General features: G+C 61.2%; 1 protein-coding gene across 7 annotated transcripts in view; it reads left to right on the top strand.

The window, feature by feature from the left end:
* RASGRF1 (Ras protein specific guanine nucleotide releasing factor 1) overlaps positions 1-25,200 on the top strand; it is an 88,115-nt gene extending 62,915 nt beyond the window's left edge. For 4 of the 7 annotated variants that reach the window (XM_059179795.1, XM_059179794.1, XM_059179800.1 and 1 more), the window contains 14 exons: positions 346-438; positions 581-954; positions 1,981-2,106; positions 3,310-3,480; positions 3,710-3,816; positions 4,224-4,336; positions 5,713-5,773; positions 8,675-8,778; positions 10,308-10,392; positions 13,290-13,487; positions 17,108-17,187; positions 21,892-22,009; positions 22,397-22,465; positions 23,894-25,200. In XM_059179795.1, the coding sequence (XP_059035778.1) occupies positions 346-438; positions 581-954; positions 1,981-2,106; positions 3,310-3,480; positions 3,710-3,816; positions 4,224-4,336; positions 5,713-5,773; positions 8,675-8,778; positions 10,308-10,392; positions 13,290-13,487; positions 17,108-17,187; positions 21,892-22,009; positions 22,397-22,465; positions 23,894-23,986 (1,792 nt within the window). In that variant the 3' untranslated portion in view covers positions 23,987-25,200. The remainder of the gene's footprint in view (positions 1-345; positions 439-580; positions 955-1,980; positions 2,107-3,309; positions 3,481-3,709; positions 3,817-4,223; positions 4,337-5,712; positions 5,774-8,674; positions 8,779-10,307; positions 10,393-13,289; positions 13,488-17,107; positions 17,188-21,891; positions 22,010-22,396; positions 22,466-23,893) is intronic. The other 3 variants (XM_059179798.1, XM_059179796.1, XM_059179797.1) reach the window with 1 other exon arrangement.
* The last annotated feature ends 298 nt before the right edge of the window (positions 25,201-25,498 follow it).

The raw sequence follows: 25,498 nt of genomic DNA, 5'->3' as shown, positions 1-25,498 counted from the left end.
TTGCAACAAGTAGCAAGAACACCAGGGACGTTTCCCAGAGCTGCATCCCCCCAGAAACAATCTTGGGGAGTTTTAGGTTAAGGCCACTTGCATGTAGAGGGAGGGGCTCGTGCGATCCAGAATTCAGCACGGAATTGGGGCAAAGCCGCCCTGAGCGGGCAGAGCGCAGGTCCCAGCTGAGCAAGGTCGCGAGGCTGGCAGGCCGGCGTCCGGTGCCCACGCCTCCCTTGATCCTGGGTGTGGGTGCTCAGCGGGCTTCACTCAGGAATGTGTCGGGTCAGTCTGCACTTCTGAAGGGGCGCTGGCGTATTGCCCCTGAAATAACCGGGCTGTCCGCACCTTCAGTTCCCTCGAGATCCCTCCGCCCTCGGGTCTGTCCTGCAATTTCAGCATCTCCCCGGCGGCTCTGCAAGGACGTGCTCAGGCGAGCGGTGCCGGGTGGGTGCAGACGCCCGACGTGGCAGGGGCCCCTGTGTCCTGCTCCCCCTGGGGCCACCCCCGGAGACAGGGGGACCCCAGGCCTGAGAAGGCCACCAGACCCACGCTGACCCTTGGTCGCCGTCCCCCGTCCGCCCCGCAGGTCACTGGAGCTCCTGTTCGCCAGTGGCCAGAGCAACAAGCTGCTGTACGGCGACCCCCCCAAGTCCCCGCGCGCCACACGCAAGTTCTCGTCGCCACCGCCCCTGTCCATCACCAAGACGTCATCGCCGAGCCGCCGGCGGAAGCTGTCCCTGAACATCCCCATCATCACGGGTGGCAAGGCCCTGGACCTGGCCGCCCTCAGCTGCAGCTCCAACGGCTACACCAGCCTGTACTCGGCCGTGTCGCCCTTCAGCAAGGCCACGCTGGACACCAGCAAGCTCTACGTGTCCAGCAGCCTTGCCAACAAGATCCCGGACGAGGGCGACACAGCCGCTGAGAAGCCGGAAGAGCCCGTAGCTCTCAGCAAGCAGAGTGAGTGGATGCCGGGGGGAGCGGCCCCCAGGCCCCCGCCCTGCCCCCTCGTCCCCGGCCCCGCCTCCCAGCCCTCGCCCTACCCCCATGGCCCTGCCCCTGCGAAGTGATCTCACAAGGGGCTTCTCAGCCAGCAATAGAGGAGCCCCTGAACCCGACTGATTGTGCACAGATCGTGCGTGTGCATGTGCGTGCAGACGCTCGTTTCTAAAGAGAAGACCTGCCTGGGTCTCCAAACGGTCGTGTGTAATTTCACTCACTTTCCAGCTGGGGAAGCTGAGGACCAGATAGGTTAAGAGTCTTTGACCAAGATCTCACTTTTAACACAGTTCATCACTTTTCTCCAAAACATGTAAACCACGAGTGTGCTAAGCTTGGGGAGACTGTAAGTTGTTGCCGAAACCAGAACACGTGATCATGACAAGAAGTGCGGGAGCGCGGGCACGGAGCAGGACTCCCTGGGCCGCAGGGCCGATGGTCACCTGAGACGCTTCACACCCATGCACACACGCACAGGTGCACATACGGACACGTGCACACGCGCTCATCCCCAGACACGCGCTCACAGGCACACGCACTGAGCAGACACGCAATACACACACGCGTGTGCACACAGGTACACACTCAGACACATGCGGGCACACCGCCACACTCATGCACACATGTGGGGGCACAGGGCATGGCCCCTTGCTGCTCAGAGTGTGGTCTGTGACCGGCCTCATGGGCTTCCCCCGGGGGCGTGTCAGTGCTGTGCAGCCCCTCCAGACCCCCGAGTCCGCACTCGCATCCCAACGAGTCCCCATCAGAGCCCGTGAGAGGCCGACCAGCCCGGGGAGAAAAGCGCCATCTTGGAGACTCCCCACCCCTGCGGGCGCAGGAGGGACCCCACAGCCCCCTCCCCCAGAGCCATCCCGCCTCCTCCGGGGTGCAGATCCCGAACCGCTCTGTTCCGCTTCCGCCCGTTAAGAGGCCTGGACTTCCAGACGAGGGACTGGCCACACGTGACATCATTCCTTCTCTCTCCAGCCTCGGAAGTCTCGGTGAGGGAAGAGTCCGACAACGACCAAAACCAGAGTGACGATGGGGACCCCGAGGCGTCACCGACCAAATCGCCCACGACGCCAAAGTCGGTCAAAAGCAAAAATTCCTCAGGTACAGCTCAGCCCCGGGACGTTACAGACAGATTCCGGGAGGACGTGGGGGGGGTGGGCGGCCAGGGGGAGGGGGCGGTCTCGCTAGTGCAGATGAGGGACAAGGGACCCCGCGTGCAGGACCGCTGCCGAGCGTCACAGCCCACAGGGCGACGGCGGGGCTCGGGCCACTCCGCCCAGCACGGTCACCCAGACTCCACACCAGACGGCGTGGCCGACACCGGAAGGGCCAGCGGGGTGGATGGGCTCGTCCACGGGGTTCAGGTTCAGGGGCCAGGGGGTCCCAGTTACCGACCGAGGTCCCCACGTGAGCCCTTGCTCGCCTCACATCTCAGGACGGCCCCTCCCGCCCCGGCCCATGGACCCCCCGCCGTCCAGGTTGCCCAGGGAGACCCCGCAGGTCCCACGGCCACCCGGCCCTGGGCCCACAGCCATGGCTTCTCAGACTGACCACACTGCAGACATCAGAACGGAGTCTGGAGTGTTTGAAGGAAGCCACTCGCTCCCTGCAGCACCAATACCATGAGCTCGTCCTGACTGTGGCTTGCTGTCCAGAGACCCGAAGAGGACGGGCTGGGTTTCCAGAATCAGGGGCTGTGACTGCTACCGCTAAATACTAAGCGTTATTTGGCCCGAGCGTTTCACGGTGTGAGGCTGTGGACTTGCGGCCACACCCTCTCCTCTAATGGGACATCCACTGCTCAGAGTGGGTGTTTCTGTCCCTACTGCGCACAGACGAGGGACTCAGGGTATCTGACACATGCGAGGCCACACAGCGAGCCAGGCCTCACTCCGCCCCATCGTGCCCGTGAGCCTGTCAGCCACTGGAAAGGTTATGTGTTCATCCCAAATAGCCCAAGAGTGTAAGGAAGCTCATGATGTTGTCCCCAAGCAGCACGGGCCAGCCGGGCCCCAGGGGGTAAAGCAGAGCCGTGGACAGGGCATGAGCTGGGGCTTCCACAGACTGGCACCGCTCCGTGGAGAAGGCAGGGGGAGGTGGGGGCTTTCCCTACCCCAAGACCGCCCTGGGGGGGGTCGCTTGTCTCCCGCGGGATGTGAGCAGGGGAATGGGCCCCCCCCCCCGCCTGCTAAGCCCTGGGACCTGTGAGGACGGGTTGGCTGTCTTGGGGCTGCTCTGATATGGGGACCCCCGGTTCTCTGGCAGCCGAGGGAAGGCTGAGGGTCGGTTCCGTCCCCTCCACAGAGTTCCCCCTCTTCTCCTACAACAACGGGGTCGTCGTGACCTCGTGTCGGGAACTGGACAGTACGCGCAGCGCCCTGTCGGCGGCTTCTGCCTTTGCCATCGCCACGGCAGGAGCCAACGAGGGAGCCCCGAACAAGGAAAAGTACCGCAGGATGTCCCTGGCCAGCGCAGGTACGTGGGAGGGGTCTGCTCCCTCTGCGGGCACAGCCCGGCCGCAGCCCCGGACACCGGGTGTTCAGGGCTTGCTGCCCCCGGCCTTGGCCAGCACTGAACCCCCAACCCGAAGGCCCCAGGTGCTGGCACCGCAGTGGCCTGGCTGACCCCGGCCCAGGGCTTGGATCCCGACGAGCACCGAGCCCCATTTCTTGTTCTCCTGTACCCTGTGTCCCCTGTGCCGCAGGGTTTCCCCCTGACCAGAGGAACGGGGACAAGGAGTTCGTGATCCGGCGAGCGGCCACCAACCGCGTCCTGAATGTGCTCCGCCACTGGGTCTCCAAACACTCTCAGGTGGGTGGGCCCCCCCCGTGCTGGCCCCCGGGAGCCCCTGCCAGGACCGTGAGCAGGATGGCCTCGGGGCAGCGGGAGGGGGCCTAGGGGCTGCTCCGGTGCCTCCCCTGGGAGGGCACCAAGGACATTCCAGGGCCCTGAGGCCTGGGTCCGTCCACCTCTCTGCAGAGGGAACCAGTACATCTGCACCCCAGGGTCCTGGCCTTGGGGCACAGCCAGCCAGGAGCTGACCTCTGGTCTTGCCCAGAGTTTTACACCTGAGGGTCTCTAGGCTCCCCTGGTGCCTGCCCACGCAGCCAGGGCAAAGGAAGACAAGGCAGGCGGCCCCCCGCGTGTGGCGGGACCGGGGCGCCAGCTCCGGGCAGCCTGAGCAATGGCCAGAGCCGCCGCCACGTCTCCCCCCACAGGACTTCGAGACCAACGACGAGCTCAGATGCAAGGTGGTCAGCTTCCTGGAGGAGGTCATGCACGACCCCGAGCTGCTGACCCAGGAGAGGAAGGCCGCAGCCAACATCATCAGGTCTGGGCAGCCCCAGCCCCCTGGGCACGGCTACTGCGTGGGGCCCAGCCCTGTCCCCACACTACTGGCCAGGGGCAGGGAGCCAGAGGCTTCCCTCCAGGTGGGCTGGCCTCAAGCAGGTGTTCGGGTGTTGGGGGGGATTTGAGCCACCGGAGGGCTGTGCGCCCCGTTTCTGCGGACGGGTCCCTGGCAGGCATCTGTATGTCCTTCCTCCGCTCGGACCTGGACCTCCCTGAGGCAGGAGCTGTGCCTGCCCCCACCGCACAGCCCCCAGCTCCTGTCTGGTCCCGGCACCCTTGGTGCAGCCGCCAGCCACCCAGGGCCGTTAAATCTTAATGGATTGAGAGTCCAGCTCCTCAGTCACAGAGGCCACGTGGCACCCCCGGCTGCATGTGATGCCCAGAGAGGAGCGTGGGCGCCCCTGCCCAGAGCCAAGCGGCCGATACCGGCTGGCTCTGTCTACAGGCGTTGGGGGCGAGTGCGGGACTTAAACAGCTACACCGTCCACTTTGCCTGCCCCGGGGCCAAGTGTCTCTCCCTCAGGAGGGCGCAGAGCCCCTGAGCCCACGGACGGAGGCTCGTCAGCTCAGGAGCTTGTCCCGGACGCTGCCTCCGCTGCCACGAAGAGAGCAGGCTGGCGTCGGGGGGGCCCGCGTGGAATGGCGCCCTCGCCACGGCCGGCAGTGGCACCCCGGGCCAGACGCTCTGTACACCGTCACCTGGCTGTCAGGTTCTCTGATAATGCCTTCTGCGGGGCGGACTCCTGTTTGTCCAAGCGCCCATGGCCGCCTCATCCCTCAGAGGTCACCGTGCTGTCACAGTGTGGGCCACGCACTGTGGTCTGACTCCGGGTCCATCCTCACGCCCCACCATGGCCCACTGCCCACTCTGCACTCACCCGCCACCTCCTGCCCCCGCACACGGGCCACCTCTGGGCCTCCCACTGGCTCTGTTCCTCTGTCTGGGAGGCTCTCCTGCCCACACCGCCCCCAGGCCTGGCGCCAATTCCCCTTGTTCCTCCTGTCGTCCCACGGGCACTGGCCACAGGCCCAAGCCACGGGGGCTGACAGATCAGACATCAGCCCGCTCTTGGGCTCCTGGCCCTGGGGTGACAGGGGCCAAGCGTGCACACAGCCTTCCTGACACCAGGACACTGGGGCTGAGGGGGCCCCAGGAGAGGCCTCACCCAGGCTGGAGGGGCAGGGAGCTGAATCCTGAAGGTCAGGCCATCAGGGAGACGTCTGTGACCAACGGGCAGCGGGCTCCGGCTCGGGAGAGTGCAGAGCAGCCCGCAGGGACCTGCGTGGGGAGGGGTGACACCGAGGGGAGGCAGGGGAACCTGCTCACGGGGCTCCCCGTGCTGTCTCGTGCTTTAGGACTCTGACCCAGGAGGACCCGGGTGACAACCAGATCACGCTGGAGGAGATCACGCAGCTGGTGAGCCGCGCCCCACGCACCTCACAGCCCCTCCAGCACGGGTCCCCGGGTGCGGCCAGAAGACAGTGCCGCTGACACAGAGCAGCAGAAACGTGTCCTCTGCCCATTCTGCAGGCCGGGGGTTGAAGTCAGGTGTCAGCAGAAGACGCTCCCGGGGGGGGGGGGGGGGGGGGGGGCTTCCTGCCTCTTCCAGCTTCCTGGAGCCCTGGGTGGCCCTCGGCGTGTGCCCCTGAACCTCTGCTCTCTGCCTCCTTGTTCTGGGCTATCCTCACCCCGGCGTCACCCTCCCTAAGCATGTCTCTCCCTGCGTCCAAGCTCCCCCATCCCGGGGAGACACCGGGTCTGTTGGACTGGGACCCACCCCAGTGACCTCCTCTTAACCAGGGCACACGTGCAAAGACCCTATTTCCAGATCAGGTGACGTTCCCAGACACCAGGGAGCAGGAATCAGCACCACTTTTTGGAGGGAGGGAACTCACCTCCGCCCCTCCCCCCTCATCCTCTGCTCACAGCCCCCCTCCCCGGCCCCACCGGCTGGTCTCTGCTCCGAGGTCCCTGGAGGAGGCTAGGGGGTTCCAGCGTGGGGGGGGGGGGGGCTCCTGAGCGCTGACCCCCGGCCAGGCTCTCTTCAAGGGCAGCCCGTCTACACCTGCAGTCCCGCGGGGGATGAAGCAGCAGGGTCAGGGGCGGTGACGGGCCCCACCCAGGGCCTCAGGGTCCAAGCCTGAGTCCTCACCTGGCTCGGTTCCAACTCAAGAGCAAGAGCTCGTCCCGCACTCATGGTGCCTCATCCCCTGGAGTCGGAGCCGCCGTCCACCTATGCGGGCGCCCCCGGGGAGCGCTAGCTTGCTGCGAGCCGTTTGAGCTCATGGCGGGGCGCGCAGTGGAGAGGGCGGCGATGTGCTCCCGGGGCCCAGCGGGCCCGCGTCCTCCTCCAGGTCAGCCAGGTGGCCCCGGCATGCCGCCACAAGCCACCCCAGAGACCAGGGCCCCTGCCACCGTGGTGGCAAGGAAGCTGGAGGCCGACGGCCTCTGCCCGCCCCACAGCCCCATGCTGGCTCACTTCCCGCACTGGCGGCCCGAGCTCTGGGCGCTGCCGTACCCAGGGTGAGGACAGAGGACTTCGGGTTCTGGGCACACCGCTCCCCTCCCCTCTCCTCCTAGCTATCCGAGGCCTGGGACCCCATGGGGAGCACCGGGGGCACCTCCGGCCTGCAGCGGCCGACACCCTGCCCCCCACCCCCCGCGCCGCTGGCATGGAGGCTGGGTCCCGGGGCAGGAAAGGTGTTGGTGCAAAGACGCCACATGGACCCTTGGGGCAGGAGGTTGGCTGAGCCCTGAGAGTCCGGGCTCCTTCCCTGAGCGGTTCCCGGCAGGGACCAACCACAGTGCTGAGCCCTTGAGAGCATGAGAGCCCCTTGTTTCCGGGCAAACATCCTGAGGCTCTTGCAGAACAAAGCATCGCTGAGCATAGCCGCCCTCCAGCCCGGACTTGTTCCCGGAGCCCCGAGAGTGCGTGGGGGGCACACCTTGTGTGCACAGGCCCCAGCGGCCTCGCCAGAGAGCCTGAGGGCTGCTCACAGGGACACTCAGACGGGCCCCAAGGCAGGCGGGCCGGCTCTGCTTCCGCCTCTCCTCCGGGGTCACCTTGTCTCCCAGGTGACCCAGAGGGAGCAGGGCAAGCTCCTTGCCTTCTCTGCCTTAGCCTTCTTGTGGCTCACCCCCACGGGCCCTCAGGCCTGGCAGCTGTCCTGGGCCCCCCTTGGTGGCACCTGCTGTTCTTGTCCCCAAGTCACCACTTGTCACTCCCTGATGGTATCATGCCCCCTGCCATCACATCCAGACCTCTGGTCTGGGGACACTACACCCAGGACTGTGTGGGAGCTCTTCTTCTGCTTCCCTGCATGCTGCCCCTGCCCCATCCTGCGGCTGGAGCTCTCTGATGGCCAGGACTGTTTTCTGGTCCTTCTGCATCCAGTGTCTAGCAGGGACCCTCAGTGGCTGTTTGCTGAGGGAGCGGGGGAGGGACGGAGGGAGGCAGACGGTCTAGGAGAGGGCTTGCCCCCTTGATAGGAGGTGGACCTGTTCCCTTGTGAGCAGTGCAGGCTTGGGGGTGTTCAGCCCAGCCCCTGAGACCTTGGGCAGGGTGGCTTGCCCTCTGTCCCGTGTGGCTTAGCTAGAGGTCGGGGTGATTCGTGTTCCTGACCCCTCGCTCCTGGATACAGCCCCCCCACCCCAGGGCCAGCCCTGAGGCTCCTTCGGCTCTCTCCTCCAGCCCTGTCTCGCCCCTCCCAGACACTACAGGGGGCCTCTGTGTCAAGGACACCGGCATTTCCACATCCACCTTTGATCAAATCCCTGCCACCAGGACCTTGGTCCCCTGACAAGTGTTTCCCAAGGCTTTCCCCTGGCCGGGGATGCCAGGCAGTGGATAGCCATAAAGGTTGTGCCCACGGTGGTCCTGGGGGCCAGAAACACGGGAACCCCACGACGAGGGCCAGCCAGCCACCTTCTGGGTGCCCCGGGAGGTCATCACCCCGGTGAGCCCACACTGCTAATGGGGCTCCAAATGAGACATTCTGGAGCCAGCTATGGGTCCAGACAGAACATGAGGGGAGGGACAGGTCATGGGGAGCCTGAATTCACAGCCGGGATCCAGGCCCAGGCAGCCCGTGTCCTGCCGACTGACGTGGGCCAGTCACAGTCCTCCCGACGCCTCTGTGGTCTCAGTCCCATCCGGGACAAGGTAGCCTCCTTGCGGCAGGAGTGCTGACTCACGGAGCACGGGCCCGCACACGCTCCCGCCGTGCCCTTCCCGCCCCCACCCAGGACAAGGCTGAGATCGCACCAGAGAGGACGCGGGGAAGCAGGAGGTCCTGACTCAGGACTTGTTCCCCTCAGGCGGAAGGCGTCAAGGCAGAGCCCTTTGAAAACCACTCGGCCCTGGAGATCGCGGAGCAGCTCACCCTGCTGGATCACCTCGTCTTCAAGAAGATCCCCTATGAGTGAGTGGCCGTGGGTGCGGGCCCCCCCTCCCAGCAGCTGGCTGCATGGCCTCCCTGGGACCCACGCCTGGACATCCGGAGCCACGTGCACCCACCACGGGAATCAGAAGCGTGTGTGTCCACAGGGATGTGGGACAGGACTGTGCTCTCTTCCCTGGCCCCACGCTCTGCACACACGTGCGCATGCACACTCAAGCTTTCCCAGAAGCTCCCCTCTTCCAGAGCTCTAAAAGAGGAGCATGTGCGCATGTTAGTGTGCACACGCACGCATGTGTGTGGGTGTGCGTGAACGTGTGAGTGCGTGCACGCGTGAGAGTGTGTGAGTGTGCGCATGTGTGTGACTGCGTGGGTGTGCAAGACACGAGTGCGGTTGTGCACTGTGTACGCATGTGCGTGGGTGAGTGTGTGCACACCTGCTTGTGATTGTGCACACGTGTGTATGGGTGTGACTATGTGGGTGTGTGAGCACAAACACGTGAGTTGTGCGCTGTGTACATGTGCGGGCGTGCAAGGGTACACACGTGTGTGTTGGTGTGTGAATGTGCATACATGAGTGTGCACACCTGTGCTTGGTTGCATGTGAGTGTGCACACACATGTGCCCCCAGAGCAGGGGGCGGGGCCAGCTCTGGATGTCGCAGGAGCCCAGAGGCCTGGCGTCCCCGCCGGGACTGTAGCTCCTCGCCCCAAGTGCCGCTGGTAACTGCACCACTTAGTGAACTCATGCCAGCCTCCCTCCGCGAGGCGTGAAGTCGCTACAGTTTTCACGTTTTCATCTAAAGCTGACGTAAACCGCCTTGTAAGGAAGCATTTCTCGGATTTTCTGACAAGTGTCCGGGAATAGTCTCCCCACATTGGAACCTCGGGATCTGAGGCTCTGACACACTCTAGGGTATTTGGTCTCTGCTTCCGGAAACTTCCACCGGCAGTCAGTGGGGAGAGGGTGGCTGCATCTCGGGCAGTGGCGGGGTCCACCGGCGAAGCCCAGTGGCTCTGGGGGTCTCCTCTGGGAGCAGAAGCAGAGAATTGCTCCCGTCCTGTCCACAGCATGCGACTGGGGCCCCTCACCATCCCTACCAAATGCAGAGCTACCCCAAGAGGCCCGGACTGTCTGTGGCCTTCCCACAGGGTCCTCCCAGGACTCACACTGGCCTGCAGGCTCCTTGCCCCGCCACCCCTAGGCTGCAGACCGGCCTCTCTGCACAGTGAGTCTGAGGCAGGAGTGCTCCCCGTTGGGCCCGAGCTCCCAGACAGGGCCCCCTGGACTCTGCCTCCATGGTAGATGCTGAGCCTTCCCACACGGGGCTCTGGCCTTGTCCTGCCAGCAGCCCCGGGGGGAAAGTGGCTGCGTTCCCATTTCACAGATGAGGCTACTGAGGCCTTGAGCCAGTCCAAACCAAGCTAGACGCCAGCGCAGCTTCCCTTCCTGTCTGGGGCTCTGCGGGAGGTTCCACCCCAAGGGTCAGAGCCCTCACAGCAAAGGGCTGAGTGGGACAGAGCTCATGGCGCGGGTGTCCTCGCTTCCCACAGGGAGTTCTTCGGACAGGGCTGGATGAAACTGGAGAAGAACGAAAGGACCCCCTATATCATGAAGACCACCAAGCATTTCAATGACGTGAGTACGGGGGCCAGGGGCAGTGCCTGTGTCTCCCGGTTCTTCTTCACCAGGACCCTCGGGGAGCTGGGTGCACAGTGGACTCCCCACGAGGCATGGGACACCCAGGGTTTGTAGGCGTCATCATCTCACACCAACCCTTAGCCCGTGTGGTGGACACAAGCAGACCTAGGCTCTGAGGACGGATGCCTGCGGTCTCCTGCCGAGCTTCTGACTGGAGGCAGACGTGTCCGGGAGACTCCTCCACGGCCGCCCCGGCTCCAGCCCCACCCACACAGGGCCCCGTCCGTGCTGCCCCGTACCAGCCCCGAGGGCACTCTGAGCAGTGTCGTGGCACCAGTGAAGGCCCCTGATGGCTGGAGGCAGGAGCGTGCACTCTGCTTGTCCTGACAGCTTGGCCGGGGCTCCCTGGCCAATGCCCGCACCAGGGAGGCTCCGTGGCCCCAGGAGGAAAGGTGGGCGACCCCCCCACACACCACAGCTCGGGAGGGGAGCCCTGTAGGGAACCCAGCCGCGGAGCAGGGGGCCCGTGTCCAAGTGGAGCAGGTGGGCGGGTCCGCCACAGCTGTGCCAGGGACCCAGGGGAGCCAAGGGCCGGGACACGACGTCCGCGCTGGCTGCCTTTCTGGCTCATGCCGGCCGCGGTGCCACAGGCCCCATCATCACCAGCTTGTTTAAACCTGTCTCGCTCGCTTTATGATGGAGTGACCGAGGCCTGAGGGGGTTAAGTTCCATCCCCGACATTACGCGGCCGGATAGCCTGCTCTGAAACCACGAGGTCCACCTCTGAGGGCTGCCCGCGTCGCCACCTGGCATCTGGCCATGTCTCTTAAAATCCGTCCTTTCTGCCGACACGGACTGTGTGCCTCCCTGAGGAGACCATCACCACCTGCCGCTGTTTCTAGACCTTTCTCTGACCTTTGGCCTGTGATCTCTTTGCCTGGTTGAGTGTACCGACTGGGCTCTCCAGCATCAGGGCTAGAATGAGGGCAAGGGACGGAGGTGCCCGGGTGCACCCGCCCCCATGCCTGCGTCGCCCCTGCAGCCCGCGTGCACCCCCGCGGCCTCTTGGGACGGGCTGGGGTGCGGATGTTGTACTGGTCTGGGTGGTGCTTCCAGATCGCCTCTCTGGCTTCCCTGCTTCGGTGACGGTGGTTTGTCGGCTGAAAGAAATGATTTTCCTGGTTTGCTAATGGTGTTTACCGCAGATAAACGATGAATTTTATCAGCGATTCTTTCCGCATCTATTAAGTTGGGCGAACAGTCTACGCCCTTCAGTCTGCGGAGGCAGGAAGGCAGGTTTCTCTCCGGCAGTCACTAACAGTCGACCACCCCCGCGTTCCAGGGACAAAGTAACACGGCCGTGGTGTGTTAAACGAACAGTGTGTGATTCTCCTTCTCGTGTTGTGCATCTCTGGTTTTGGTGTCGAGACTATACTGGGCTCATGGCATAAGTTAGAAGATCTTTTTTCTCTATGTTCTGGAAGATTTCACTGAGCTACTCCTTCAAAAAAAATTGTATAACGTATACGTAAAACTAGTTTTGGGTTCAGTGTCTGTGATTGGAGAGAAAAAAACCTTTATCTCTTCAACATACTTAAGAGTTATAATATACAGGGGCGCCTGGCTGGCTCAGTCATTAAGCCTCTGCCTTCAGCTCAGGTCATGATCCCAGGGTCCTGGGATCGAGCCCCGCATTGGGCTCCCTGCTTAGCAGGAAGCCTGCTTCCCCCTCTCCCACTCCCCCCTGCTTGTGTTCCCTCTCTCTCTCTGTCTCTCTCTGTCAAATAAACAAAATCTTTAAAAAGAAGAAGAAGAAGAAGCGTTCTAACATATGTACTATTTTGCGTTATCATTCCTTCCTGATTCTCTTCAGCGGTTTCCGTTCTTAAATAGTTTTACAATCCATCCTTCTGATGTACATCCTTCAGAAATTACTTTTCTTGAGATTTTATTTATTATTTGAGAGAGGGAAAGAGAGCACGAGATGGAGAAGCTCAGAGGGAGAAGCAGACTCCTCGCTGAGCAGAGAGCCCGATGCAGGACTCGATCCCAGGACCCTGGGATCATGACCTGAGCCGAAGGCAGACACTTCTCCAACTGAGCCACCCAGGTGCCCAGAAATTATTTTTGAGAAGAGTTCTTGGCAGTAAGGCCCTACAGTTTTTATTCATCTGTAAACGTCCTTTTATTGCCTTAATTCTTTTAATAAACAGTAGTCTTTTTCTTACCTTTTTTAAGTAATTAGAGATTCATAGGAAATTGCAAAGAATGCTTTGGACCAATGCTTTGGTCCCACGCCCCAGCTCCCTGACCGCCCCCAGCCCCACCCGCATTGGATTTGTGCCCGTGTGCTGGGGAATTTATATGTGAGACCAGGATGCCACAGAGTGCGGGTCCTCGCTGAGCCCCAGTTGTATGATGGAGACTCTCGCAGAGCTGGGCTCTCCTGTCTTTTTCCAGGGGAACCGTGAACTTGCTTTGTAGGGTTCTCAGGAAATACTCTCTCATTTACTGGAGTGCATTAAAGTCACGTGTTAGTATGGAGTATTTATATTCCCATTTGGGAACTGGATCTTTTCCTTCATACTTCAAACCTTTAAAACCTTCGATAGTTTTTTCGTGTAGGATCTTCCAAGGTTCGCATCAGTTTAGGTTCCGAGGTAATTCACACGCTCCCATTGGGATTGTGAAGGTCTTGGTCATGGTGTTTTCTAGTTGGCACGGCCAATACATAGAAAAACCTCCCATTTTGGTGTGTTGAGTCTTGAAGCAGCCGCCCTAGCGAGTTCCTGCTAGTTGTTCTGGTAATAACGTTTCAGCGAACTCTCAGGATTTGTCAGCCTTGCAATACTTATGCCTCTTGTTTTTTCTTGTCTTATTGCATGGGCTTAAAGATCAGTAACTTGATTGCTTCAGAAATCATCCGCAATGAGGACATCAACGCAAGAGTGAGCACCATCGAGAAGTGGGTGGCCGTGGCCGACATCTGTCGCTGCTTGCACAACTACAATGCCGTGCTGGAGATCACCTCATCCATGAACCGCAGCGCGATATTCCGGCTGAAAAAGACGTGGCTCAAAGTCTCCAAGCAGGTGCGGGCGGGAGGCGGGCACCATGGCCGGCCTGGGGCTGGGCTGGGCTGGGGCACTGGAGTGCTGACCTCTGGACATCTGTAGGTGGGCACAGGACAGGGTGAGGGCCAACACTCCCAGCAGAACCTCTTCTCCTGTATCACCAGGACCAGGTATCTGGCCCACAAATGTGGCCCTGGGACCCACAGGACTTTATTGCCACTTAAACAATTAACACTGCAAAGCGGGACATGTAAGACAGTGACGACTGGTCCCCATGCTCTTCTCCTTGAGCTGGGACAAGAGTGGTGGCTTCATGTGGATGCTAGTCCAGATCTACAGGGCTGCCGAGATGGTGGCCAGGTGGTCCTGTAGGTTCCTTCCCGGGACTTGAGACTCACCAGCCCTTCTGGCCACCAGGGAGTCCGTGATCTTAAATGTGGGCTTGATCTTGATCCGTTCAGAGCACAATTCTGAAATATGGCTTCTTCCTCGGGAATAAAGTTCCCTACACTGAGGTCTGGAGGGGGCAGCTCTCCTAAGAGGATCACACGGAGGCCACCTCCTTGGTGCACATGGTGGGCTCCGGGCCCCAGCCCACACATGTGCAAGAGGCGGACAGGCTCTGCTGACGCACGGAACAAGCCTCTTCAGGCATGGATACCTTGGCAGTGGTGTCTGTTGCCCTGCCACTGGCTGGGCTCTGGGGGCCACGGGGTCTCCAAGGGGCCTGTCTCATCTGGGCGGCTCTAGATTTGCACACCGAGTGTCTCTCATGTTCTCTTCATTACCTGCCCCCGTATCCTCATGCCAACAGCAGGGCACGATCCTGTGCCCCCCAGGCAGCCATCAGGTCCCTCCGTTCCTCCTCCTTATCTAAGCAGCCCAACCCACAAGCCTGGGGCTCTTGTCTCCCCAAACACAGACACGCCAGGGCCAGGACAAGAACAGGGGCTCCTGGAGAGCAGAGGCTGGAGCTCAGGAGCTCAGGCGTGTAGGCCCATCTGGCCATGTGTGGCCCCGTGGCGCTGTGACCTCCTGTAGCAGGGGACCAAGCAGGCGGCTGTCGGACCCCGGAGTCATCCAAGCTGGCTTGGCCTGTCAGGGTTCAGGCAGGGCTGTCGGTGGAGTCGGATGGCCCAGTCTGGTTCTGTGGCTCTCTTCTCCTGCCCTCAGACCAGCCCCGCTTTCCCTCCACACAGGGGGCTCTGAGCCTCTCTTGCCTCGTTTTCGAGCATCACCCTTGGTCTGGAGTTGGGAGGGAGCCACTTTGACCATCCCAGAGCCTTCTGTTCTCTTAGGGGAATGCAAATGGAAGGCAGTTAGAGGTCAAGGTGCATGGCCTGTCCTGCATTCTTGGATGCCATTCAGGACCTGGGTCCGAACGTCACAGGTGCATCGGAAAGCGCATGCAGGCCTGCACACTCTGTGGCCAGCAGGCCCTGCTGGCTTCTCCCAGCCCTTCTGTGGGCCCCGTGCATCTACACAGCACCTGGCCAGCCCCAGCCAGGGACGGTCGCTATCCCTCTGCCGGTGTTCCCTCGATGCTTGAGACCAGAAGGGCCTGAAACACAGGCCCAGCAGCAGGCTTCTGTCGTCGGCTTGAAGGTGCTGTCCCAAAGCCAGACAGCATTCTGCCCAAGCCCAGGCCAGCCCACGACAGAGCCAAGCAGCCAGGCTGAGGTGGGGACCTCTGGCTCGGTTCACCATCTTCTCCCATCCTCATGAAAGCCCCCCCACCAAGTGCAGTTGAGCATCGGATGTGTGTGTCCCCTCCGGAGGATGGTCACACTCTCGCAGGGATGGACGTCTCTTTGGCCAACGATAGATACCTTGGGCCTCCTTGGGAGGGAGCAGCCTTGGCCGTCCTGAAGCATTCGGATGGTGGACAGGAAGGGATGACTTTCAGGGGGCACCGTGTTCATCTTTGTCCTCAACACCACGTCCAAGGCAGGCCCCTCGCTTGGCCTCTGGCTTTAGTGACCTACTCCAGGGGCCCCTCTTTTCTGCTTATAGGCAGAGATGCCCCAGATCCCAGGGCCCTGTGTCCCCTTGAGCTCCTGGCCCCGCCAGGAGGTGCAGGAGCTGCGTCAAGTCAGAACTCACTCTTTTAAGCAGTGACTTGGGAAATGTAGTGGGTCTCAGGCTGCAAAATCCTTCCTGGACAGAACAACGCCCCGGAAAAACACGGATGTGGGAGGAATCAAAGTGCCCATGTCAGAGCCACAGATTGGCCCCAAGTGTATACCCCAAACCCCCAGAATATCCTCCCTGGGTTCTCATGACCACTGGCGGGGGATCCTTCCCCTGGAGCTCTGTGGCCCCCAGGGCCTCCGGAGCTCGATTCTGTGGGGCCCACAGTCCCAGGATATCTTACTGTTGTTGCCCTTAGGGAATACCCGGGCCTCTTCTCCCATTCTCCAGATGTGAGTGTGGACACCCAGCGCTCTGCGAGTGCTGTCTGGCCCGTGGGCTCGCTGAGGGGGTCACAGCGCCCAGCCAGGCTCCCGTCCAGGACTCTCAGCCCCACATCTGGCCCCACACCTCAGGTCCTTCCTCCAGAGGCGAGTGGGGCAGTAGAAAATTCTGGAAAAGCACAGGGAGGACACTGAGAGGTCAGAACAGAGGTGGCCTGGGCATCCGGGCTCCAGGACAGATAGGTGAGGGCAGCCATCCCGGGAGAAAGCGGAGACCTGTGCCCTTGGCTCCATGTGTCGCTTTCACCAGATCCAGAACACACTTCTGCTTTGAGCGGGGTTGGTGTAAACCGATGATTGACTCTTCCCGTCAGTCTGAACGGGGTGCCCTGCCCGCTGCGCCTCTAGGGGAGCACATATGGGTCTCTTCACCCATCAGAAGGAACATGCTGTCGTTTTCTGTGGGCAGATTGCTCAGAAAATTCTGGCCCAAAGCTTATGGGTGCGGCCAGTGTGCCCTCGGCCACGGTCTGGACTGGGGGGACGGGAGCTGGAAAGAGGGCTCACTAGTCCACCGCCTGCGGTGTAAATGAGGGAGCTGGAGGCTGCCAAGGCACGGGCTCCCCAGCCCCACAGGGAAGGGAGTGCCAAGCCAGACCCAGGCCGGACATGCTTCAACCAATGCCGGTGTCCGGCTGGATGAGCAGCGGACAGGACCCTTGGCCGGCAGAGGGGAAGGGGGTCTTCCCCCTGGAAGTCCTGTTTTTCTAGAGGATCAGCCCATCTGTCGTTGACTTTCTTGATTCTTACACTGGCGTGAGGTCCTGAGAGCTACAGGTGAAGGGGAACCCCTTGTCCGCAGCCCTGGGCCTCCGTGCACGAGAGAGGCTGTGCTCTGGAGGGGGTATCTTTGTAGTGGCCGCATCCCACCCCCACCCCCCAGGCTCGGGGTGCCCAGGGTTCCCGCCAGGTCCCCCACGCCCCACTTCTGTGTTTCTGAAGGGTACGTGGACGCTGACAGATGCGTAGGATGTGGGTCTGTGTCTGAGTCTTCAGGAGGTGGGCGGTGAGCTTCCAGACTCCAGGGGTCCCCGGAAATGCCCCGTCCCATGACGGGCAGAGTGGCTGGAGTCCTGGAGCCCCGAGGGCAGCCCGTGGAGCTTGGGCTGGCACGTGGGCCTCGGGGCATGTTGTGTGTTAGTAAATGCTTCTAATTCTTTCTAGACGAAAGCTTTGATTGATAAGCTCCAAAAGCTTGTGTCATCAGAGGGCAGATTTAAGAATCTGAGAGAAGCCCTGAAAAAGTAAGTGTGTGTCATTTTGTCGCCGTTACCGTCTAAATCGCAGAACCGCATGGCAAACACATTCACCGGCCACAGTGGCTGGAGCAGATCTGTCTGTCTGTCCGTCCATCTACCCATAAGACCCCCAGGCAGCCCAGACTGCCAGGCTGGGTCAGCTCTGGCCTCCATAGTCTGCGGAGAAATCCCAGAGTCGTGGTGGCATTTCCTGGGAGAAAGAGAGAGGAGGGGGCCCTGGAAGGGGTTGCTGTCCCCAGGAGCCACCAGCCGTGACCCCAGACGCCTCCAGGCCGACACGCCCCTTGGCCCCACAGTTCAGTATTTCTGACATCAGGATGTGCCCTGAAGTCAATGTGTTTGTTTCATGGGATTGTGCCTCCTTTTTTTAACTGAGAATTAGTCCTCAAAACCAGAGAGCGTTGTACAAAAAATGGCACCTTGGAATCAAAGAAAGGCCGTTTTCCCAACACCTGCTGCTCACTGTTGGCAGAGCTCCCCCCAGCCGCCTACCGTTTGCAGAGCCTCCCCACCTCGGCCCTTAGACAGGATCGTCCTGCGTAGATGGCTGTCTCATGCCCGCAGGGTGTCAACCGCAGCCCCGGCCTCCGTCCACGAGATGCCAGGGCCCCTCCCCACGTTCTGACCCCCAGAACTCCCGCACTTATTGCCACTGTCCCCGCGGGGTGGTACCACCCCCCGGAGATCACCGCGGTATGGAGAGTCTCCGGTCCTGCTCCTCTGGATGCGGACATGGAGGCCCTGGGGCCATGGCACGGAGTGGCCTGCGAGGCCTGCACTCCGTGGTTTGCCCATGGCCGCTTCCAGGTGAACTCTCCCAGCACAGGAGAGCCCCAGCCCCTGGTGCCCACTTGGCCACACACTCCCGTGAGACAGGATTACCGTCACCCCCATAGCTGTGCGCTTTGGGCCACCGGGCTGGCCTCACCCCTTCTTCCCTGAACACCGTGGAGAGACCCCGGGCCACCCCTAGGGTCCTGGCTGCTTACAGAGCCCACGAGCGCTGTCCTGCCGTCATGCCAGATCGCATGGTCACTGCCCCCCAGCCTGGGGATGGAGCAAACCCTCCTCCCCGGCAGGTCCGCACACCAAGCTGCCAGCCCCAGCCCCCTCCCCACCCGTCCCCCCCGGCCCTGGCCCGCCCTCCACCAGCTCCGTGTCCCACCCACATGTGCCGTCTCTCTGGTACCCCCGGGCTGTGCTTGTGGGGGTCGCCCCACTGTGCATTCCCTAGCCTGTCTGCCCACCCGGGCACCCCTGCATCCACCTCCCTCCCATGGCTTCCTCGTCCGTCCGCCACCTCCATGGCTCCACGGCTCCTATCCTGTCTCAGTGACCCTGTGCTGTCTTCCCTCGTCCACATGGGCCTGTGTCAGTGCCTGGCCCAGGTGCCTCTGCTCCCATCATGCAGGGCAGCGGGGACATGGGATCCCCGGGCATCCTGGGGACTGACGCCTTCGTGCAAACCAAGTTCTTGTTTCATGGGTGCAGGGGCCAAGCACTGCAAGGGAAAGAGGTTGGGGAGACCCGGGGCAGAGGTGCCCTGCATCCCTTCTCTGGAGGCACTGTGGTTTCCCCATAGAGCTGTGCCGTGTGAAACCCTGGGGTCTGTCTCACCAGGCAGGGGGCAGTGGCGGCACGAGGAGCCGTGCGGAGCCTTACCGAGTCCGTCCCAGCCCGCGGCACTATTTAACGGATGGCCTTATTACCCGTACCAGCCAAGGCTTCACCCCTGCCTCCGACACCTCTTCGCCTCACCCACCTTTTCATAACCCCCCGAGTGCACCCGCAGCACTTGCCCTGGGCACCTGTCTGTCCCCGCCCAGACACCCTGAGCACAGCCGCAGCTGCCCTGTTCATTCCCCAAACCCACACCCTAGCGGGTTCCGTCAGGCTGTCCCCTCCTGTCAGCCCTCAGGGCCTCCCAAAGCTCCAGGCCGCAGCGTTTGGCTGAGATCTAAATTTGTCAGGAAAACTTTGTCCCCAGCCCTTTTGGGGGTCACTTCTGGTTGACCCAGTCTTAACCCAGCCTGCATTTGTCTTTCGGCACGTCGGCTGTAATTTGAACAGGCAGCCGTCCGTTAGAGGAGCCGGGGCTGGGCTTCCCCTGTGGGCGGCTGCCCGTGCGCGGACAGGAACAGGCATGGGGGCACCAGGCGGCTAGCTGGCCCAGCCCCTCCCCAGACCCCCTTCACAGGGGTGGAAATCCATCTGTCTGTGGGCCTATGCAGCGTCCAAGGGCTCCAACATACCAAATACCTCTTCCCACTTTGATTTTCTGCCCGTGACCACCCAGCAAACCCTGGTCTCCTGCTAATGAGACAGAGCAGTTTGTGTCCAGGTGGCAAAAAACAGGACTGGACTCTGAGCCCCACCCCCACTCCTGCCCCACGGCAGTATTTTCCCCCAAATCTGAGTACCTAATTCACTTGATCTGCATGCGGGAGGCTTGGACCCTGGCCCCAGGGGCTCGGGAACAAACAGCCCAGCCCCAATGGCCCTCACACCCTCCCTGGGGAGGAGCGGAGATCCTCAGCTGGAGGCAAAAGAGCGTGTGGGAGAGAGGCCTGCCCCCCTGCGGGGCAGGGCAGAGGAGGGAGAAGGGACAGGTGACCCCACAGTGGCAAGCCCACCAGGCTGACACATCTGACCTTCAGTTGCTGGTACCCTGGGGTCAGAGGAACCCCCGATCTTTTCCACTGGTCTGAGGCCTCCAGGAACACTGTGGCCACTTGCTTCCCCTCCCTACCCCCAACCCAGACAAGAGGTGCTTCCCGGCCTCCAGTTACCGAGTTCCTGGGTCAAGTGTGGACCCAGCAGGGCAAGCTGGGAAGCCCCATCAGAGACTGCCGGCCCGCAAGCTGCCAGCCCCCGGTGGCCCCAGATTTCCTTCTCTATCTTTGAACTCTGTCCCTGTCCGCCCCCGAGCCTGGGCCTCAGGCTCACAGCGTGACAGGTGGGGTGTGGAAAGCCTGGCCTCCAACAGTCCCAGACCGTGTGTCCGATGGGACCCAGAGATGCCTGCCGGTGACCTGCTCAGGTCTGGGTTGTTTTTTTTTTTTTTTTTTTTTTTTTCCCGCAACCCACAGTAAAAATAATACATACATATATGTTTAGAAATGTGTGTGCACATAACAGGAACAAAACTTCACAAAACAACGTATACTTTTGGTCCAGGCAATGAACTCAGATTTTTTTTTATTCTACTTCTGATTTTTTTTTCATTTAAAAAAAAAATCTGATCAACACTTGCTAAATTATTTTCAATGCCCAAGAAAGAGTCAAGACCTACATCTCAAAAACCATTTGTCCTGTGCCCGCTCTCCGCATCTCCAAGGGCACGCCTCCCACCCGCGTGCCAGCTGCACCCACATTCACTGAGCGGGTTTCCCTCTAAGTAATTCCATTTTCCCCAAAATAAATGTGAAGAAGAAGGAAAGAGGTAGCAAGGCAGTAAATGGAAAATCACCCTTCTGGTGGTGATACAAAGTTACCGCCAGAAATAGATACAATGTTGCTGAGCTCTGGCGGGATTGTGGTGTTTGCCCACACTCACCCTGAGACCAGCTGCTACTTGTTTAAAAAAGAAAGAAGTGGGGGAGGAAATGGACCATGTACGGAAGCCTACTACCCCAGATGAAAATCGGGTGTTTCTTACCACAGGAATCAATGTGATTTGATAGTGTCCAGGCATCCCCTAAACTCAACTTCTGAGCTCCTAAAACTGCTTTCCCGACCCGCTCCATGGTGTGAGGGGAGCCCCGGGACTCAGACACCCGGCTGGCTGGGCTTCCACAACCAGTAGGCTCAGGGGAGGCTGGGTTTCTGTTCTTGCCCCACCTCCACCGTTCTGCCTGCCACCCCTGGTTCTAGAGGAACTAGAGCGATGGGTGTCACGTGGCCTCAAGGAGACCAAGGTCAGAGGGTCTAGAGAGGGGGTCAGTTGTCCCTGCAGGTACATGCAGAGAGCCCCGGCATCTGTGTGCTGAGCTGAGAGGCACTGCAGGACACAGTGAGGGTCCCCTGAGGGCATTCCCTGGGGCTCTGCCAGAAGATGGGGGCCCCAGGACCCACCCCAAAATCAGCCCCACCCAGGGGCACCACCATAGGGCCGCACCCAAAGCCACGGATCAGAGTGGTGTGGTCCATCATCCAAAAATGTCCCCCCAGAATCACCTCTCATGGACACTGTCCCCCAATCCCCTGCCCATAAGCCACGTGCAGGAGGGTGACCTCAGAGGACCAGGGTTTCTTGCTCGGGTGCCCCAGGGCTTGGGCAGCAGGACATCCTGCAGGGCCTGATGTGGAGGCAGAGAAGTCTCAAGGAGCAGAAGGATGCTGGGGGCTGGGTCCATGGCTGACTGAATGGGGTGACAGCTGCAGGGCTCTTGGGGAGGTGATCCCAGAGCAGGATCGGTTGGAGAGTTTCACTGGAGAGATGGGGAGGGGGCTCTTCCAGGACAGGACAGAGAGGTAGGGGAGGCCGTTCTGGCTCAGGGAGGGAGGGGACTGTTGGTGGAGAGGCTCCAGGCCCCGCTGGGACCATGTCACCCATCACCCCAGTGGACTGAGCCTCGCAGCCAGCTGACCCTATAGGCCTGAGAGTTCCTAGGATTCTCGGCGAAGAGAAACCACTTAGCCTCGTGTTTCTAAATGAAAAACTTCTGTTTAATGCTGTTCGCTTCGAAGTTGTGACCCTCCCTGTGTCCCTTACCTGGGGATGTACCTCACCGACCTGGCCTTCATCGAAGAGGGGACGCCCAATTACACGGAGGACGGCTTGGTCAACTTCTCCAAGATGAGAATGGTGAGTTTCGCAGGGCAGTCCAGGGGCCTCCGAGCCCAGACCTGAGTCCCGGACCACCAGGCCTGCTCCGTTGGGCATGTGCTCCCCGGAGAGCCAGGGGCTCTCCCCGAGGCGCAGGCCGCATCCAGCAGGCCCTCAGATGAGGCCGACAGGCTGAGGGGTAGGCACCCATGGCAGGGTACATCCCACAAGCCAGAGGAGAAGCCCGAGGCTCGGGGTTGGGGGGCGGTCAGTGACCCAGCACGGTCACCCCGTGGGGGAAGGGCAGGGCTGGGTCTAGAACCATGGCTGTTGGTGCCCCTTCTGTGCTGTGAAGTGGAGGGGCTTGGGGGGGCGGGGGGCACAGAGACAGCAAACTGTCTTCTTAAACTGCCCACCTTCCCACAGATATCTCATATTATCCGAGAGATTCGCCAGTTTCAACAAACCGCGTATAAAATAGAGCACCAGGTGAAGGTAAGCACCCGCCCGGCCTTCGGCGCTCACTCAGGGGCTCCGTCTGGACCACCCTCGTCGCTCCCGGGCTCCCCTGGGCTTCACGCCTCACCTCTGGTACAGTTCTGGGCTGATTTGGGCCTCCCCACCCCCGTTGATGATCCCGTCCAATAGCCACCCCCACCTCGCAGGCAAGGGAGGCGGCGTTTACAACATCTCTGTGGAAAGGCATACGTCCCCTAGTCACACAGCTCACGGTTGGGAAGGATGGGCATTGAAAAGTCCCCCGCGGGGGCAGCGGGATCCCCATCTCTGGGCAAAAGTGAGCAGAGCCGAGACTTTTCCCTGTGACGTCACGGCCTAGCATATGCTCCAAGCCTCCCTTCCTTCCTCAGCAGCACATCTCTGAGAGTGTTCTGTCGGACAGCGGCAGAGAGACCTGTCTACACAGCTCTCCGCCGTGACGGGCGCGTGGGTCGGTCCGCCTTGGCCGGAACCGCCAGGCTGAGAGGGAGCACACGCAGGTCCCGGCAGGACGGCGCTGCCCCTGCGGGCAAGACTGGCTCCAGGGGGCAGGGGGGGACCTGCCGGGGGGTGGCTGCAGCAGGCAGGCCTGAACCATGCGAGCCCGGGCTCCTGGAAGGATCCGGAACCTGGTCCTAAGGACTGTGGGAAGCCAGGAAACAAGCTTATGGAACTAGTCGAATTTGCACATGGAGCCCGAGCTTCCCTGCCCCGGGGAGGTCTGGGCTCTGGTCGCTCGGGCAGCTCTGACTGTAGGAGCCCAGCCGCTCGTGCGGGGAGCGAGGAGGGAAGAAGCGTGGGGCCTCCGACTGTGCACAAGGAGGCTTTGGCCCAGAGTGAGCCGCGCGAGGCCAGACAGGGAGGCCCGGCCCTCACACAGCGCGTTTCCACTTTCCTCTCGGGGTGAACGCGGCATGGTGCTTTGTCAGCCGATGTTCAGACCTGTCTGCAACATGTGAACCCCCAGACACCCACTAGTAGATTCTACACTTGACATGGCCAATTGTTTTTTCAAAATTGGGGCGCCGAAAACCATGGCACCTGGGTGGCTCCGTTGGTAAAGCGTCTGCCTCAGCTCAGGTCATGATCCCAGGGTCCTGGGTTCAAGCCCCACGTCAGGCTCCCCACTTTGCATGGAGTCTGTTTCTCTCTCTACCTCTCCCTCCCCCTGTTCATGTTTTCCTCTCTCAAATAAATATATGGAATCTTAAAAAAAAATTTTAAAGCCCCAAGTGTCCGCCAGGGCAACGGCAGTCAAGGGTCATGCTGACCGATGTGACTTTGCCTTACTGTCAGGACGCTGTCAAACGACACCACCGAGACACCACACCGGTGTAAGGCCCATGAGCCGGCCAGCCGCCCCTTGGAGGACCTGCTTCCCGGGGTCCTGCGGCCGCTTCTCCTTCTGTGTCCTCCTGCCCTCAGGTGACCCAGTACCTGCTGGACCGGTCCTTCGTGATGGATGAGGACAGCCTGTACGAGTCGTCCCTGCGCATGGAGCCGAAGCTGCCCACCTGAGGCCACGGCCGCGCCACGGACACGCGCTGCAGGCCACGGGCGCGCCACGGACACGCGCTGTGTGCCGCTGTACATAGTCGCCTGGTTCCTGGACTTTCCTCTTTAGTATGTGCTTCTCCAAGAACACCAGTCCGTTCTCCTTCTTAGATTCCCGTAGACCGGAATAGGCGTCTCGGCTCCGTTTCCGACGTCGGCCCTCCCCGCGTCCCGCAGCGCCTGGCTCCTTCCGGCGACGGCGTCCGAGTCTTCCCGGCCCCTCGGTCTCTCGGAAGGGGGCACAGACTGCGTGCGGACGCGAGCCCGGGCGCCACCCTGCTTCCGCCCCCCCCCCCGGGCCGCCGCGCCCCCCGCCCCCCGCCCCGGGCGCCCTCCCAGCATGTTTCATGTCGTTGTTCTAACTGGGGGGTGGGGGGAGGCGGGAGGGCCGCACCCTGAAGTCCAGTCGTTCACAGATCTTCCCGCTGACGGTGATGCCAATTTCCAAAGCAGCTTTTTCAGCCGAAATCCCAGGGGTCCGAGCTCCCCCGTGTCCCAGTCATCCGGACAGAGGGGCGTCCTCGGCACCGAGAACCACGCCCCGCGACACCAGCGCCGCCACCTCGTGCCGGCACCGCGCGCTCCTCGCTCTAGGACTCTCAGCAGGTACCATGAGTAGCGTCTCCGTGACCCCGGCCAAGGCCCCGACACGTCCCCGGGGACACGGAGTCACCACACGAGGTCGCGCCCACCGGCGCAGAACGCGGCCCAGCCTCCGCGGCAAGTCGGGGACACAGAACACGTCGCTCCTCCTCTCTTAGCTGCCTAACGGTCTCTACAAGCTTACGTTGAGATGCCCTGAGTCCGTCTGCTTCGTGAAGCTCGTACACCGTAGAGCCAGGGGGCAGGTAACCGAGTGTTCTCCTCGCGCCCCCCGTGGTCCTGAGCGCCCTCCCACGGGTGCGGTGCCATCATGCTCACTCTGTAAACGCCACCACCGACTTCCTGCACCGCGCAGCGGCCAGAACGCGGGCTCACCCGAGCGGCAGGCAGGCTCACGACGACAGACAGTTTTGCTGTAAGCAATACCTAGTGGTGTGAGAATTCTATTTCAAGTCCTACAATATTTCAACTTATGGCTTGTTTGGGAAAAAAAAAAAAAAGATATTTCCATTTTTGTAAAAATATATGTTTCCTGATTACCTCTTGCTAATAAATCTCTTCTATCTCAGGGTGAACAGTGTGTTTTGATGGGTTTCATTCATTCACTCACAGGGTATCTGAGGAGCCCTCTGCTCCTTACCAGACCCCTGGTGGGGGCCGGAGATCTGGACAAGGACACGGACCTGCCCTTGGGGACTCGCGGTCTGATGAGGGAGACCGTTTCGGTGATCTGCTGTCCCTGGGACAAATCACCCCAATGTGTGAACAGCTTGGGACAGTTTCTGCGAGCTTTCTGAGTCCTGGGGGTTGAGGACGGGGCTCTCCTGAGGTCACAGCCACAGCAGCTTGGGTTACCCAAAGGCTCAACTGGGC

The sequence above is a fragment of the Mustela lutreola genome, chromosome 7, assembly GCF_030435805.1.
Source record: "Mustela lutreola isolate mMusLut2 chromosome 7, mMusLut2.pri, whole genome shotgun sequence".
Taxonomy (NCBI): domain Eukaryota; kingdom Metazoa; phylum Chordata; class Mammalia; order Carnivora; family Mustelidae; genus Mustela; species Mustela lutreola.
This window is presented reverse-complemented; position numbering and strand designations above follow the sequence as displayed.